This window comes from Manis javanica, chromosome 2 (genome assembly GCF_040802235.1).
Source record: "Manis javanica isolate MJ-LG chromosome 2, MJ_LKY, whole genome shotgun sequence".
NCBI lineage: Eukaryota > Metazoa > Chordata > Mammalia > Pholidota > Manidae > Manis > Manis javanica.
In genome coordinates this window covers 92,033,052-92,046,991 of record NC_133157.1, presented here as the reverse complement: position 1 = coordinate 92,046,991, position 13,940 = coordinate 92,033,052, and the positions used below count along the sequence as shown (strand labels likewise).

The following is a 13,940-nucleotide window of genomic DNA, read 5'->3' as shown; positions in this document are numbered from 1 at the left end:
GGAGGAGCCGGCCCTCCAGGGCAGCTTCGGGCTCCTCCACGTCCCAGTCCTGATCCTGGCTGCTGTGGGACAGGGAGGGTGGGGTGGGAGAGGCGGGAGGGCGGGGCCCCTGGGGGTGGCTGGTTGGGGGGTGTGATAAGAGGGTGGTGGGAAAGGTGTGGGGCGGTGGGGGGGTTCCGTCCATTTCGGCCTTGTACGCAAATGCAAATAAAGGCTGTTTTGTCACAAAATGCTCTGGGTCTCTGCCCCTAGTGGCATCCGGGCTTCTCCATGGGAAGGGACGCCGAAAGCACGAAGGTCCCGGGCTCCGGGACCCAAGGCGATGACGTCCCCGTTCCCCCTCCACATTCACGTGCATTCTCCTGATGGCTCCCGAGAGCCCACCTCCCCCATAACCCCCACCCCCCGCCCCAACCCTGCTCTCCTGGAGGCCGCTTTTGGGAGTCCCCAGGACACAGCATCATCACAGGACCCCAAACGTCTAAGGATGGCAGCTGCTTTGGCCCTGTGCCCTCTGCAGCACCAGCCCACTATCTGGACAGAGCCTGCAGATAGCCGTTGTCTAGAGGTGGCCCTCCTTTTCTCGCTGAAGCGGGCTGGGGCGCTGGGGGATTCTCAGGCATCAGGGTCTCCTTGTGGGGGGGGGGGGTGCTGAGCAGAGTGGAACGGCATGTCATGAGGGGACAGGCTCCACAACCGACGTAGAAGGCCCATCCTCCGGCCTCGGTGGGCGCATGAAATGTGTGGGCTGGTGGACAGTCCCTCTTCCCTCAGCACAGAGAGGGCATCGGGCTGGGAGGGGAATCGGGGCACTCGGAAAGGAGATTGGGCTTGGCGGGGGGGGGGGCACCTTGTCTCTCTCGGGGATTTCTGTGCAGGAGCGTCTCGTCCACTGAGGTAGGAGGCCCTATGTATCTGTGGCCTGAGAGGCTGGCCTCGGGACCTTTGCATTTCAACGATGCCCACACTGCTGTCCCATCGCCTCCCCCCAGGGCTGGACCCTCTGTGAATAGGGTAATTTGGTGCTTTTGTTTAGACACATGACTGCTTTCCATACGTTGATTTTGTATTCTGCAAGTTTGCCGAATCGGTTTATGAGTTCTAAGAGTTTTTGCCTTTGACACTTTAGGGTTTTCTTCATGTATGATCATGACACGCATGAGCAGAGATAGTTTTACTTCTTTTCTGATTTGGATGCCTTTTATTTCTTTCTCTCCCCTAATTCCCCTGACTGGGCCTTTCGGGGCTATTGAATAGAAACAGTGAGGGTGGGCACCTTTGCCTTGTGCCTAACGTTAGAAGAAAAGATTTCAGTTTTTCATCAGTGAGTACGTTTGTTGTGGGTTTTTCATATATGCCTTTATTGTGCTGAAGTACATTCCTTCTACACCCAATTTGTTGAGAGTTTGTACCGTGCAAGGGGTGCTGAATTTTCTCAAGTCCCATTTCTGCATCGATTGAGATAGCTTATTTTATTCCTTCCTTTTGTTAATTCAGTGTGTCACATTCATTTGGGTATGTTGAACTGTCCTTATGTCCCAGGAATAAATCTTACTCGATCATTGTGTATGATCCTTTTAATGTGGTGTTGAATTTGATTTGCTACAATTTGGTTGAGGATTTTTCCATGTATGCTTATCAGGGATATTGGCCTGTAATTTTATTGTATTGTATTGTCCTGTCTAGCTTCAGTATCAGGTAATGCTGGTCATCTAAATGAGTTTGTAAGTGCTCCCTCCTATCCAATTTTTTGGGACCATTTAAGGACTTTTTACATTTCTCTTTAAGTGTTCGGTAGAGTTCACGAGTGAAGCCATGCCATCTTGAACTTTGCTGTTTGGGGAGGTTTTTAAAAATTGATTCACTCTCAGTTGCTGTTGGTGTGTTCAGACTTTCTATTTGAGCTGGATTCAGTTTTGGTGGATCACGTTTCTAAGAACTTATCCGTTTCTTCCAGGTCATCCAATTTGTTGGCACATAGCTGTCCATGATGATCTGCTATGACCCCTTCTCTTTCTGAGTCATCAGCCGGGGCCGCTGCAGCTCCGCGCCGAGAGCCCGCGAGCTGCTGGAGGCCGGCAGCCGCCCGCGCGTCCCCGCCCCCAGGCAGCGGCCACGGCCCCGCCCACGACCCCACCCCGCAGCGAGGAGGCGGCGGCCACGCCCCCTCCCGCGCTGGGCGGGGCTAGCCGCCGCGGACCCCCGACCGGCCGCTCGGCCGTTGGCCCCGCCCTGCGCGCTCGTGCGCAGCCCGAGCGGTCCGCCGCAAGGGACCCTGGGAGCCGTTGGAGCCGCTGGTCCGCGCGCCCGGAGCCCGCTCCCTGGGCGTGTGGCGCGCGTGCGCGCGACGCGCGAGGCGAAGCGGGAGTCCGCGGCTGGCAGGACCCGGCTTCAGGGTCCCGGGGCCTCGGAGCCGGGCCTCCTTTCCGCCGCCTGTGGACTGCGCAGCCCCAGCCCGCACCCTGCGCTCGGCGGCCCGCGCACCGCGGGCTGGCTGCCTCGCAGCCGTCCTGTCTCACAGGCCTCACGGGCAGCGGGCTGCCTCCCTAGGTTCGCGCCCCGCCCCCGAGTCCAGGGGCGGCCCTCCCGAGAGACTGGCGGGAGCTTCCCGCCAGACCTCATGGATAGGAAAAACATTTGCTCTGCCAGTGATCGCCTTAACAAGATGGAAAGACCAGTTACAGACTGGGAGCAAATACTTGCAAAACATACGTCTCACAATGGACTAGTACCTAAAACTTAAAAATAACTCTCAGAGAACACTCCTGGCTCAGAGCTCTAGACCCACCCGGGGAACACTCGGGCTTCTTCCGCGGGCCTGCTGCACTAGGTGTCCCCTTCACGGCACCTGCTGAGTGCATGCAGGTTTCCCCCTGAGCACGCCTCCGGGTGGAGGGTGGCGGGCACACCCTCCTCCGTGAGCATGGCGCCTCTGACCTGGATCCACACGGGCCAAGGGGCCAACTGAAGTTGCATAGCAGGCAGTGTAGGAGTAGCTTCGCTCCCCTCCTCTTGCGGAGGGAATTTTGCAGCATTGGAGCTGGCAACGAAAAAGACGGGCAGCAGAAGCCACTTTGGGACTTGAGTTTGTAATGCATTCCCAGAAGCTCCACACACCCGTCCGGCCTGTTGCAAGGTGGGTACCGGGTCTCAACCCCGCAGCTTCACCTACCACACTAAAACCTTGGGTGCACACGTGATCTCCCCATTCTGCTGCTCCTCCCTGACTGGGAGGAAGATCCTCTGTCCGCTAAGGCCTGAGACGCACGTCTGGAGATTTCTGTTTGCTCGAAAGACACCCGCCCCTGGCCTTCCTGCAGGAATGGTCAGAAATCAGAGTGCGGAGGACTGTCATCTCCCCCCTTGCATGGCTGGTGTTTTCAAACACATTTGGGCTAACAATTCTGTCTGCTTCTGGAGCCTAGGCTTTTTGATGGAGTCATATAAAAAGGGGTGTGGAATTGGGACGAGATAATTTTTCCACAATGCAGTTTTCCAGTCGGTGGTCCTGAGAAGAACAAGCAAATCCTACATGAAAGCCGTGAGGGAGAATCTGGTCCACAATTGGTGGAGGAAGCAAGAGGGAAGCCTGCCTTTCGTGAGTGTCTCAGTACCATGCTTTGCTTCATCATCCCTCTGAATATGAAGTTCCTTGGTGAAAGTCATCTAAGGTTTCCCATGGTAAAAACCCAAGTCCTGGGAGATGTCTGCAAGTTGTTCTTTTTTCCATCCCCAGCAGGAGTTCTGTAAAATAAAGCTCACTGTGACTTGCTTGCAAGGCTGTAAATATCTGCAAATATATCAGAACCTAAATGAATTTTCACCAGAAGAGAAAACTGAAAGCATTTAAAAAATAAGAAGAGAGTGCATTTGCCTATGGCCACATAGCACATGTCTGAGAAGATCTGCACAATCAGATGACACTGGTTCCCGGTGGACAGAGATCTGGGCTGCTGGGAAAGAGGCGGGAGGAGGACTCGCCACTGTACTTTCCGTGTTTACAGTGGACTGTGAATCATGCGAAGGTCTTACTTGTGTGAGATAGTCCATTAAAACCACTGAAAAGGTAAAAAGCATATTTAGCAGGAGGGTGATGTTCCAAGAAACGCAAAGGAGGAATTTCTGGTCTTGGACGTGGAGGCTGCAGGGCCTTTCTTTGATGGGCTGGGCCTTTCCAGCAACGGGGGCCTGGCTGGGGTCTGCAGGGCCTCCTCACACAGCCCTGGGGACGCACGGGCTGCTTCCTGAAGCGCGATGGGCACAGTGCCCCGAACAGGCCGCGGCTGCACGGACATCCCCATTTCAAACGCAGGGCTGCCCGTGGCCATGAGTACCTGTGTGCTCATCAGAGCGCCTGTTGCCATGGGTTCAGAAAGCCTAGCCTCTGTGGAAGTCAGTGACGGGCAGTAGGAAGCAGTGGGGCCCCGGCCGCAAACTAGGTCGATGGTCACAGAATGAAAGTGGCGGGAACGTCAGCTAGGACCTTGGTGCTGTGAGCCCGAAAAACGATTTGTAAGAGGCCAAGAGAGGCACCCACCGAGGGTGTGGCGCTGTCAGCTGGAAGAGCACCTGTGCTCTTGCCCACCTGCCAGAGTGCCCGTGGAATGGCTCCCCCTCCCTCGTGCCCCCAGCCCGCCTGCCCTCTGCCCCTCCCCCACTGCAGAGTGTCTTGGGCCCCTACATTCTAGGCCTGTTTACATTCAAACTTGCCCTGCCTGAGTGGGATCCTGAGCAGTTGGTGGAGGAGGCTGCTCTCTGGGCTCGGTTCCCCAGGTGGAACGGCCAAGCAGCTGCGGTCGGATCTCGGCCTGTGGGGATGCGTTCAGGAGGAGGTAAGGCCTGAAGGCTGGGTGGCAGTGTTTCAGGGGCCACCGCCCACCGGTCCCTGGGATTCAAACGTGACTGTTATCCGGGCACAGTGGTTAGACCGTCAAGGGGGGAGAGAGCTCTGGGGCCCCAGGGTATCTCACCTGGGAGGTGGGGGAGGAGGGGAAATCTGGAAAGCTGAGGAAGCCCTGGGGAGGTGGCTTCTGGAGGTGGGTCAGGTGACACAAGGGAAGCACCCTAGGCAGGGAGAAGGGACTGCCGCCCACACGCTGCTGCTTTCTTGAAAGGAGACGCGTCGTGGACCCTGCGTTTGGGGAGGCTGTTGTGGCGGCACAGAGGCGGGGAGGGGGGGTCCCGGGAAAGCCCAGCCCTGAGTCACCCTCCTGGGCACAGGGCTGGCCTCACGATGTCCTCCCAAGGGATCTGAACTGCATTTTACCAGACCCCACAGTGCGCTGGGAGAGGTGAGAGACTTGGCCTGAGCCAGAAAATTGTCCAGGGGCCCCTTCTGTGGCCAAGTCTTCAGGCACATGTCCTCTCCACGAGCAAGGCCACAGTGTCCCCTGGCTGCCGGAGCCCAGACCTCCCGCCCTCCCTCCAGCCAGAGCTCTTCTCCTCAGGGCAGTGGGCTGTTGTTGGGCTCAACGGGGACAGGGCAGCCGGGTGATGCCAGCAGGATAGGGCTTGGGTTCCTGAGTCATCCTGAATCCTTCTCCCTGTGAGGAGAGTCCGTTCTGCAGAGCCACTTCCTCCTGTCCAGTGTCTCACATACTTGAGCTTTGCGTTTCACCTTCGAGATGAGGCGTTTGCTTGTGTGCGAGTCACTAACCCAGGGATGATAGTGGACATGGAGTATGGTTGCCTGTCCCGTGGGACATCTACACGTGCTGATTCCTTTCCAAAGCGGAGGGATCCTCCCCTGACTGCCCTCTGCCCTCCGTTCCCAGCCCTTCCCCAGGCTCTGCAGCTCGCACTAGTTGTCGAGTGACAGAATTCAGGGCACACGAGACCTCCTCCACTGACCCTCTCCTGGGAATGGAGCTCCTGAGCGGTGGCAGGGACCCTGGCCCATGTTAAGGGTGTGCTGTGGGTGGTTCTGGATGGGTTATGTCAGTCAGGGTCCCGGGGCCTTTCCTGTGCAGAGGGACATTTCAAGTGCGTTGGTGTGCTGTGTCAGGCAAGAAAGAGAGGGATTTATGTGGGCACGGGCACCGCAAAGCAGAGGGGCGTGGGCCCTGGTGTTTTAGACACTGCCGGGTCTCAAGGCCCCAGGTCCCGGACCATACCTGGGGGATGAGTGCCCTGCCGCTCACGGGCTGTGGTCAGGGTCGTCCCCGCAGGCAGGTGTCTGCAAGTCTTGTGTGGAGACAGCCATGAGGCCAGGGCCTGGTGGCACAAACGCAGCACCTGCTGGGCGGTCTCTTCTTGGCGGAGTGGGCCGGGGGCCCGGGTGGGGCAGACATTTCCAGGGGAATGGTCTCAGCTGGTCGGGGCCTGACTGTCCCCTGCGGACAGCTGTGCCCTGCACGGTCCCACCAGCAGACGGGCCCCTGAATCCCGGGCACCCTGCCCAGGACAGATTCTCTCAGCACCTCTCCTGTCTTGACAGCGTTTCCGGTGCCGGACCCGCAGGGGACCGCCAACCTTGGCACCTTCGTGTCATCTTTCACAGTGCTGCCGTCAGCCCCTCCCGTCCTCGGCCCGCCACACTGGACCCCCTGGCAGCAGCACCCACCGAACCTCCTGGGCCCAGTGTTGCTCCCAGGAAGCACCCTGGTGCTGCCAGCTTTCCCCAGCACGCCGTTGGTGGCAGGACAGGCCAGCTGTGGCCCAGGCTGGCCTGGGGCCGGCAACGTCACTGTGCACGTCTGGCCGGAACACAGGCCCGTGCAGGCTCCCCAGCCTCAGACCTTTGTCGTAACTCAGACCCCTCTCCATGGGAGCACTCCTGGGGCCCTCCGTGGGGGTGCTGTGTGTCCTGTGCCCCAGTTCCTGGCGGCCTCGGGAGTAAAGACCATCCTGCCCGCCCCTCCTGCCTGGAGCACCCAGGCTAGCGATGGAGGCTGGTCCCTGCACCGTCCACCTCGAACTGCAGTGCCAGCTGCCCAGCTGGCCTGTGGCGAGCTCCCAGCGATGGCCAGGTCTCGTCCACCTGGGGCTGCTAGGAACAGCGGCCCGGCCTGCTCGCAGCCCACCGCCTCGCCCGGGAACGCCAGCCACCGCACCAGCATGAACGAAAAGTTCCGGCGCTGGGAGCACTGCAAGTCCCTGGCCCGCAGGTACCTGCCCCAGAGTCCCGATGCGGAGGCACTGTCCTGCTTCCTCATGTGAGTGTCGTCCGGCGGGGAAGCCACGGTGTCCAGCCGGGATCAAGGGCGGTGTCATCCTCGCTCTGACCGGGCTGGTTGTCGGGAGGCGGTCACTTCAGGTGGCGACGTCCTTCAGGCCACATCTCGCGGGCGGCTCCTGTGAGCCAGCCGTCCTCTGGCCGCAATGCTCACCACAGGCTCACTGTGGGCTCACAGTGGGGCCCCTGGCCGGCAGGCCCAGGGTTGGAGGCTCTGCTCTCCGGGCTCTGTCCCCTTTTAACATGGGGCTGAGGGGTGATGCCTGGGCATCCCTTCAGGGACGCGGGGGACCCGAGGGCCCAGGAGACAGCTCTCTGCCCAGCTGCCCTCCTGGGGCCAGGCTCGAGGCCGCGACAGGCGGGGGGGACTGGAGCAGGGTTGGGGGGGGCGGCACACTCGGAGCCCAGAGCGGGGTAGCCCCACCATGGCCGGGCCGCTCCTGACTGGCCACTCCACTGCATTCAGAGGCCTGCAGAGCACGCGCCTTGGGCTGTCCAGGCAGGGTGTCTGATGGCGTGGCCTGTGCTCGCCCATTTGACGCCTGTCGTTGTTAGCCGGAAAGGGCCAATTTGAGGAGCTGCCCCGCTCTCCATTCCACAGTGGGCAGCTGCGGTGTGAGGGCACGGGCGGCCGCAGTCCATGGCGGAGGCTTGTGGAGTCAGGTGGTGACCACAGTGGCCGGGAAGGCTGGCCTCTACCGCCAAGACCCTGCCGGTCTCCTCCTGGGCTTAGTCCTCTGTGCTGGGGATGCGGGCTCCACAGTGTGAGGTGGGGTGGGCAGGTTCCGGGCTGCAGACGGTGACTGACCCCAATGGGCGAACCACAGCCCAGTGCTTCGGACCCTGGCCCGCCGGAACCCCACCATGACCCTGGAGGAGGGCCTGCAGCGGGGCGTGCAGGAGTGGCATTGTCTAAGCAAGTCAGAGCGCAGCATCTACTATGAGATGGCGGGAAGGTGAGTCAGGGCCCCGGGCCAAGGGCCGGATGAAGACCTGTACCCCTCTGGAAGCATGCCCCCCACTTTGGGAGGCTGGCTACTCTTTTCCCCTGCCCCAGAGCCTCACATGGCCAGACCCTGACCTTTTCTGTCTAGACATGAAGGTCTCAGGTCATTGGGGGTGGGGGTGGGGATTCAGACACTGGCCCTGGGGCTGTACATGGGGTCGGGTGCCCCAGGCAGCCTGCCTCCCCACCATGGCCAGGGCCATGACACCCCATGCCCTTGTCGTCTGACCTCTCCATTGACTGCTTCCCTGCCTGGGCCCGGGAGGCCTCCTCCTCAGGGGTCCGTGCCTCCCTCGCCCCAGGTTCACGGAGTTCGAGGCCGAGGAGGCGAGGCAATGTCAGGACGCACAGTGGATGAAGGCGGCACAGGGCGTGCCTCCTCCAGCACCCCTCAGGCCTGTTCCTCGGGCGCCCTCAGCCCCAGAGCGGGGCCAGAAGCGAGGTATGCCACCGTGTTCCCCCGGAGCCAAAGGCCAGAGGCAGAGCAGTGGGAGCCTGGGAAGGTCGCGGTACCCAACACGGTCCCTTCTCAACCCCTGGGGCATTGGGCAGTGACCTCGAAGCCACCAGTAGCGTGGGGTCTCCCTCGGTCCCGACGGGAAAGGGCCAAGGTTTAGGACATGGCCACCCCCCTCTGCTCTGCCCTGATCAGAGACCCACAGGGGGTGCTGGAAGGGGCCGGGGACTGGGAGGAGGGCGGGCCTCCCTCCCCAGCATGAAGCCCTCGGAGGCGCTGTGACCCCTTCCACACCTCGGTACCTGCGGACCAGCTGGCCATGATCCCCTACGGGAATGTCCCCGAGCTCGGTCCTTCCTGAGCACGCTCAGTGCTGGGGAGGTGCGGCCGGGCCACCTACACTCCTTCCCTGCACCCTCCTCAGCACGCATCCGCCAGAAGCCCTGCGCCGCGGCCCAGCCCGCCACCGCCCAGCCACCGCGATGCCGGCGGAGCCCGCACACCGAGGCGCCGACCGAGATCCCCCTCGAGGCCGTGACAGAGGCCCTGGAGATCATGGAGGGGCTGCTGGGTCCCGGCGACCCAGCTCAGGGGCTGCCCGGCGGAGAACGTGGGGAGGATAGCTCCAAGCCGCCACAGGGAGAGGAGGGCGTCTATCCCGACCCGGGTCTCCTGACCTACATGAATGAGCTTTGTGCCCAGGGAGACTTTCTCAACAAGGTAGGCTGGCCCTGGCCCGGGTGCTACAGGATTTCGGGGAGCGGCACTCCCACCACCCAGGCCGGGGTGGTGCCCATGCAGCTGGTGTTGTTGTTTCTTATTCCTGAGCTCTGGTGTGTGTGTGTGTGTGTGTGTGTGTGTGTGTGTGATGGTGCATGTGCATATGTAGCTGAGTAAATGTGTGTGTGTGTGTCTGCGTGTTGTACAGGGGTAACACAGGTGAGCCAGGGTTGTGCGGGGTGTTGGTGTGCATGCTTGTGTGTGCGTGTGTGTGCATAGGTACCTGTATATGTACTTGTGTGGCTGTGCATATGTTTGCATGCACGTCTCGTGTGGGGTGTGTGGCACGCACACATATACGTGTGTATATGCTTTGCGTGTGCATGTGTGCCTGTGGTCGGGGACCGTGACCACGTCTTTCCAGCACCCCCTTGTTGTGGAGGCTGGGGCTGGTCTCTGCTTTTCCCTCGCCCTCCGGGTCCTCTGGGTGCCCAGGGGATTCCCTCCAAGGATGCTCACAGCCTCTTCCTTCTGGGCCAGGCGGACGCAGTGCTGCACCCACGCTTCCTGGCGGAGTTGCCCTGCCCGGAGGCCGAGCTGGATCTCGTGGCCCTCGCTGAGGAGCTGGAGCAGGAGGAAGGACTGTCCTTGGCACAGGTGAGCTGGGAAAGGGAAGGAAAACAGGTGAGCCTGGAGAGGGAGGGGCACCCCGGGTGTGCCAGGGCAGGGGACCCCAGGATAGGATTCCTTCCTGACCGTCCCCCTGCGTTGCATGGCAGAAGTGGCAGGGAGGGCCTCTCTGAGGGTGGGGGCCGGGCAGGAGGACGGCAGGGAGAGGATGGGGGGAGCCGGGGAGGAGAGGGAGGACGCAGGCCGGGGCACCAAGCTGGGGGGTGAGGTTGGCAGGAGAGCCGCAGCGGCTGTCATTGGCGTGGCACCTCCTCCCCTCTCGGGCCGCCTCACGGTGCCCTCCCTCCTCGCAGCTGGAGGAGAAGCGACTCCTGGAACTGAAGCAGGAGGAGGGTGTGCAGGCCCCCCCGAGTCACGGCACACCCCGACTGGACTCAAGGCCTTCTGGGTCTGAGTCCGGCCAGGATCCCCAGAGGCACGGCCGCGGCCCCCAGCTAGGGGCCAGCGACCAAGCCTGCCCACCAGAGGCTGGTTGCGGGCAGCGCCAGGCGCACAGCCGAGGAGATGCTGGCGTGTCCAGGCCCGAAGCCTTCGCTGCCTCTCCAGGACGCCAGGAGCCCCCTCCCCTGAAGGCTGGCTGGCGGCCCCCTGCCCCCCAGGCTCGGTGCCGCACTTCCCCCAGCCTGGGGCCCAGGCTCGCCACTGCTCCGGGAGAGACCTGTCCTGCTCGGGAGCCCCTGGGGCCCACGGGCAGGCCCAGTGAGGGCGAGGAGGAGCTCCCCAGCCTGGCCTTCCTCCTGGCCTCTCAGCACACGCTGCCATCCTGGGGACTGCCCCAGAGTCCTACTCCGGGCTCAGACCTCCTCCGCCCTGGTGTACCCCAGGCCCGCTGTCCCCAGAAGCCGGGCCTCAGCCCTGCCGGCCCTCCAGCTGGCAAGGCCAGCAGTCGGGCCCTGTGTGCAGGCCCAGCCCCTGCTGGGAAGACACCCCTGCCAGGGGCCAGCCTCGGGGTCGCTGGGGGACCAGCCTTGGCTCTGGGGCTGGGCCGCCCCTCACAGCCCCAGAAGAGAAGGGGGGACCCTTTCGTCACAGGGAAGGGTAGCAAGCGGCGCTGCAGCCAATAGGGAGGAGCCGGCCCTCCAGGGCAGCTTCGGGCTCCTCCACGTCCCAGTCCTGATCCTGGCTGCTGTGGGACAGGGAGGGTGGGGTGGGAGAGGCGGGAGGGCGGGGCCCCTGGGGGTGGCTGGTTGGGGGGTGGGATAAGAGGGTGGTGGGAAAGGTGTGGGGCGGTGGGGGGGTTCCGTCCATTTCGGCCTTGTACGCAAATGCAAATAAAGGCTGTTTTGTCACAAAATGCTCTGGGTCTCTGCCCCTAGTGGCATCCGGGCTTCTCCATGGGAAGGGACGCCGAAAGCACGAAGGTCCCGGGCTCCGGGACCCAAGGCGATGACGTCCCCGTTCCCCCTCCACATTCACGTGCATTCTCCTGATGGCTCCCGAGAGCCCACCTCCCCCATAACCCCCACCCCCCGCCCCAACCCTGCTCTCCTGGAGGCCGCTTTTGGGAGTCCCCAGGACACAGCATCATCACAGGACCCCAAACGTCTAAGGATGGCAGCTGCTTTGGCCCTGTGCCCTCTGCAGCACCAGCCCACTTTCTGGACAGAGCCTGCAGATAGCCGTTGTCTAGAGGTGGCCCTCCTTTTCTCGCTGAAGCGGGCTGGGGCGCTGGGGGATTCTCAGGCATCAGGGTCTCCTTGTGGGGGGGGGTGCTGAGCAGAGTGGAACGGCATGTCATGAGGGGACAGGCTCCACAACCGACGTAGAAGGCCCATCCTCCGGCCTCGGTGGGCGCATGAAATGTGTGGGCTGGTGGACAGTCCCTCTTCCCTCAGCACAGAGAGGGCATCGGGCTGGGAGGGGAATCGGGGCACTCGGAAAGGAGATTGGGCTTGGCGGGGGGGGGGGCACCTTGTCTCTCTCGGGGATTTCTGTGCAGGAGCGTCTCGTCCACTGAGGTAGGAGGCCCTATGTATCTGTGGCCTGAGAGGCTGGCCTCGGGACCTTTGCATTTCAACGATGCCCACACTGCTGTCCCATCGCCTCCCCCCAGGGCTGGACCCTCTGTGAATAGGGTAATTTGGTGCTTTTGTTTAGACACATGACTGCTTTCCATACGTTGATTTTGTATTCTGCAAGTTTGCCGAATCGGTTTATGAGTTCTAAGAGTTTTTGCTGTTGACACTTTAGGGTTTTCTTCATGTATGATCATGACACGCATGAGCAGAGATAGTTTTACTTCTTTTCTGATTTGGATGCCTTTTATTTCTTTCTCTCCCCTAATTCCCCTGACTGGGCCTTTCGGGGCTATTGAATAGAAACAGTGAGGGTGGGCACCTTTGCCTTGTGCCTAACGTTAGAAGAAAAGATTTCAGTTTTTCATCAGTGAGTACGTTTGTTGTGGGTTTTTCATATATGCCTTTATTGTGCTGAAGTACATTCCTTCTACACCCAATTTGTTGAGAGTTTGTACCGTGCAAGGGGTGCTGAATTTTCTCAAGTCCCATTTCTGCATCGATTGAGATAGCTTATTTTATTCCTTCCTTTTGTTAATTCAGTGTGTCACATTCATTTGGGTATGTTGAACTGTCCTTATGTCCCAGGAATAAATCTTACTCGATCATTGTGTATGATCCTTTTAATGTGGTGTTGAATTTGATTTGCTACAATTTTGTTGAGGATTTTTCCATGTATGCTTATCAGGGATATTGGCCTGTAATTTTATTGTATTGTATTGTCCTGTCTAGCTTCAGTATCAGGTAATGCTGGTCATCTAAATGAGTTTGTAAGTGCTCCCTCCTATCCAATTTTTTGGGACCATTTAAGGACTTTTTACATTTCTCTTTAAGTGTTCGGTAGAGTTCACGAGTGAAGCCATGCCATCTTGAACTTTGCTGTTTGGGGAGGTTTTTAAAAATTGATTCACTCTCAGTTGCTGTTGGTGTGTTCAGACTTTCTATTTGAGCTGGATTCAGTTTTGGTGGATCACGTTTCTAAGAACTTATCCGTTTCTTCCAGGTCATCCAATTTGTTGGCACATAGCTGTCCATGATGATCTGCTATGACCCCTTCTCTTTCTGAGTCATCAGCCGGGGCCGCTGCAGCTCCGCGCCGAGAGCCCGCGAGCTGCTGGAGGCCGGCAGCCGCCCGCGCGTCCCCGCCCCCAGGCAGCGGCCACGGCCCCGCCCACGACCCCACCCCGCAGCGAGGAGGCGGCGGCCACGCCCCCTCCCGCGCTGGGCGGGGCTAGCCGCCGCGGACCCCCGACCGGCCGCTCGGCCGTTGGCCCCGCCCTGCGCGCTCGTGCGCAGCCCGAGCGGTCCGCCGCAAGGGACCCTGGGAGCCGTTGGAGCCGCTGGTCCGCGCGCCCGGAGCCCGCTCCCTGGGCGTGTGGCGCGCGTTGCGCGCGACGCGCGAGGCGAAGCGGGAGTCCGCGGCTGGCAGGACCCGGCTTCAGGGTCCCGGGGCCTCGGAGCCGGGCCTCCTTTCCGCCGCCTGTGGACTGCGCAGCCCCAGCCCGCACCCTGCGCTCGGCGGCCCGCGCACCGCGGGCTGGCTGCCTCGCAGCCGTCCTGTCTCACAGGCCTCACGGGCAGCGGGCTGCCTCCCTAGGTTCGCGCCCCGCCCCCGAGTCCAGGGGCGGCCCTCCCGAGAGACTGGCGGGAGCTTCCCGCCAGACCTCATGGATAGGAAAAACATTTGCTCTGCCAGTGATCGCCTTAACAAGATGGAAAGACCAGTTACAGACTGGGAGCAAATACTTGCAAAACATACGTCTCACAATGGACTAGTACCTAAAACTTAAAAATAACTCTCAGAGAACACTCCTGGCTCAGAGCTCTAGACCCACCCGGGGAACACTCGGGCTTCTTCCGCGGGCCTGCTGCACTAGG

The 13,940-nt window shown here is 60.8% G+C and overlaps 1 protein-coding gene across 1 annotated transcript; it reads left to right on the top strand.

Annotated features, from left to right (window-relative positions):
* The first annotated feature begins 4,254 nt into the window (after positions 1 to 4,254).
* LOC140845561 (NUT family member 2G-like) lies at positions 4,255 to 11,111 on the top strand. Its single transcript, XM_073220053.1, has 9 exons — positions 4,255 to 4,392; positions 4,664 to 4,832; positions 6,437 to 7,154; positions 8,002 to 8,130; positions 8,483 to 8,622; positions 9,062 to 9,357; positions 9,898 to 10,014; positions 10,341 to 10,646; positions 10,755 to 11,111. The coding sequence occupies exons 1-9, from the start codon at positions 4,255 to 4,257 to the stop codon at positions 11,109 to 11,111; spliced, it is 2,370 nt and encodes a 789-aa protein (XP_073076154.1).
* Positions 11,112 to 13,940: the final 2,829 nt, after the last annotated feature.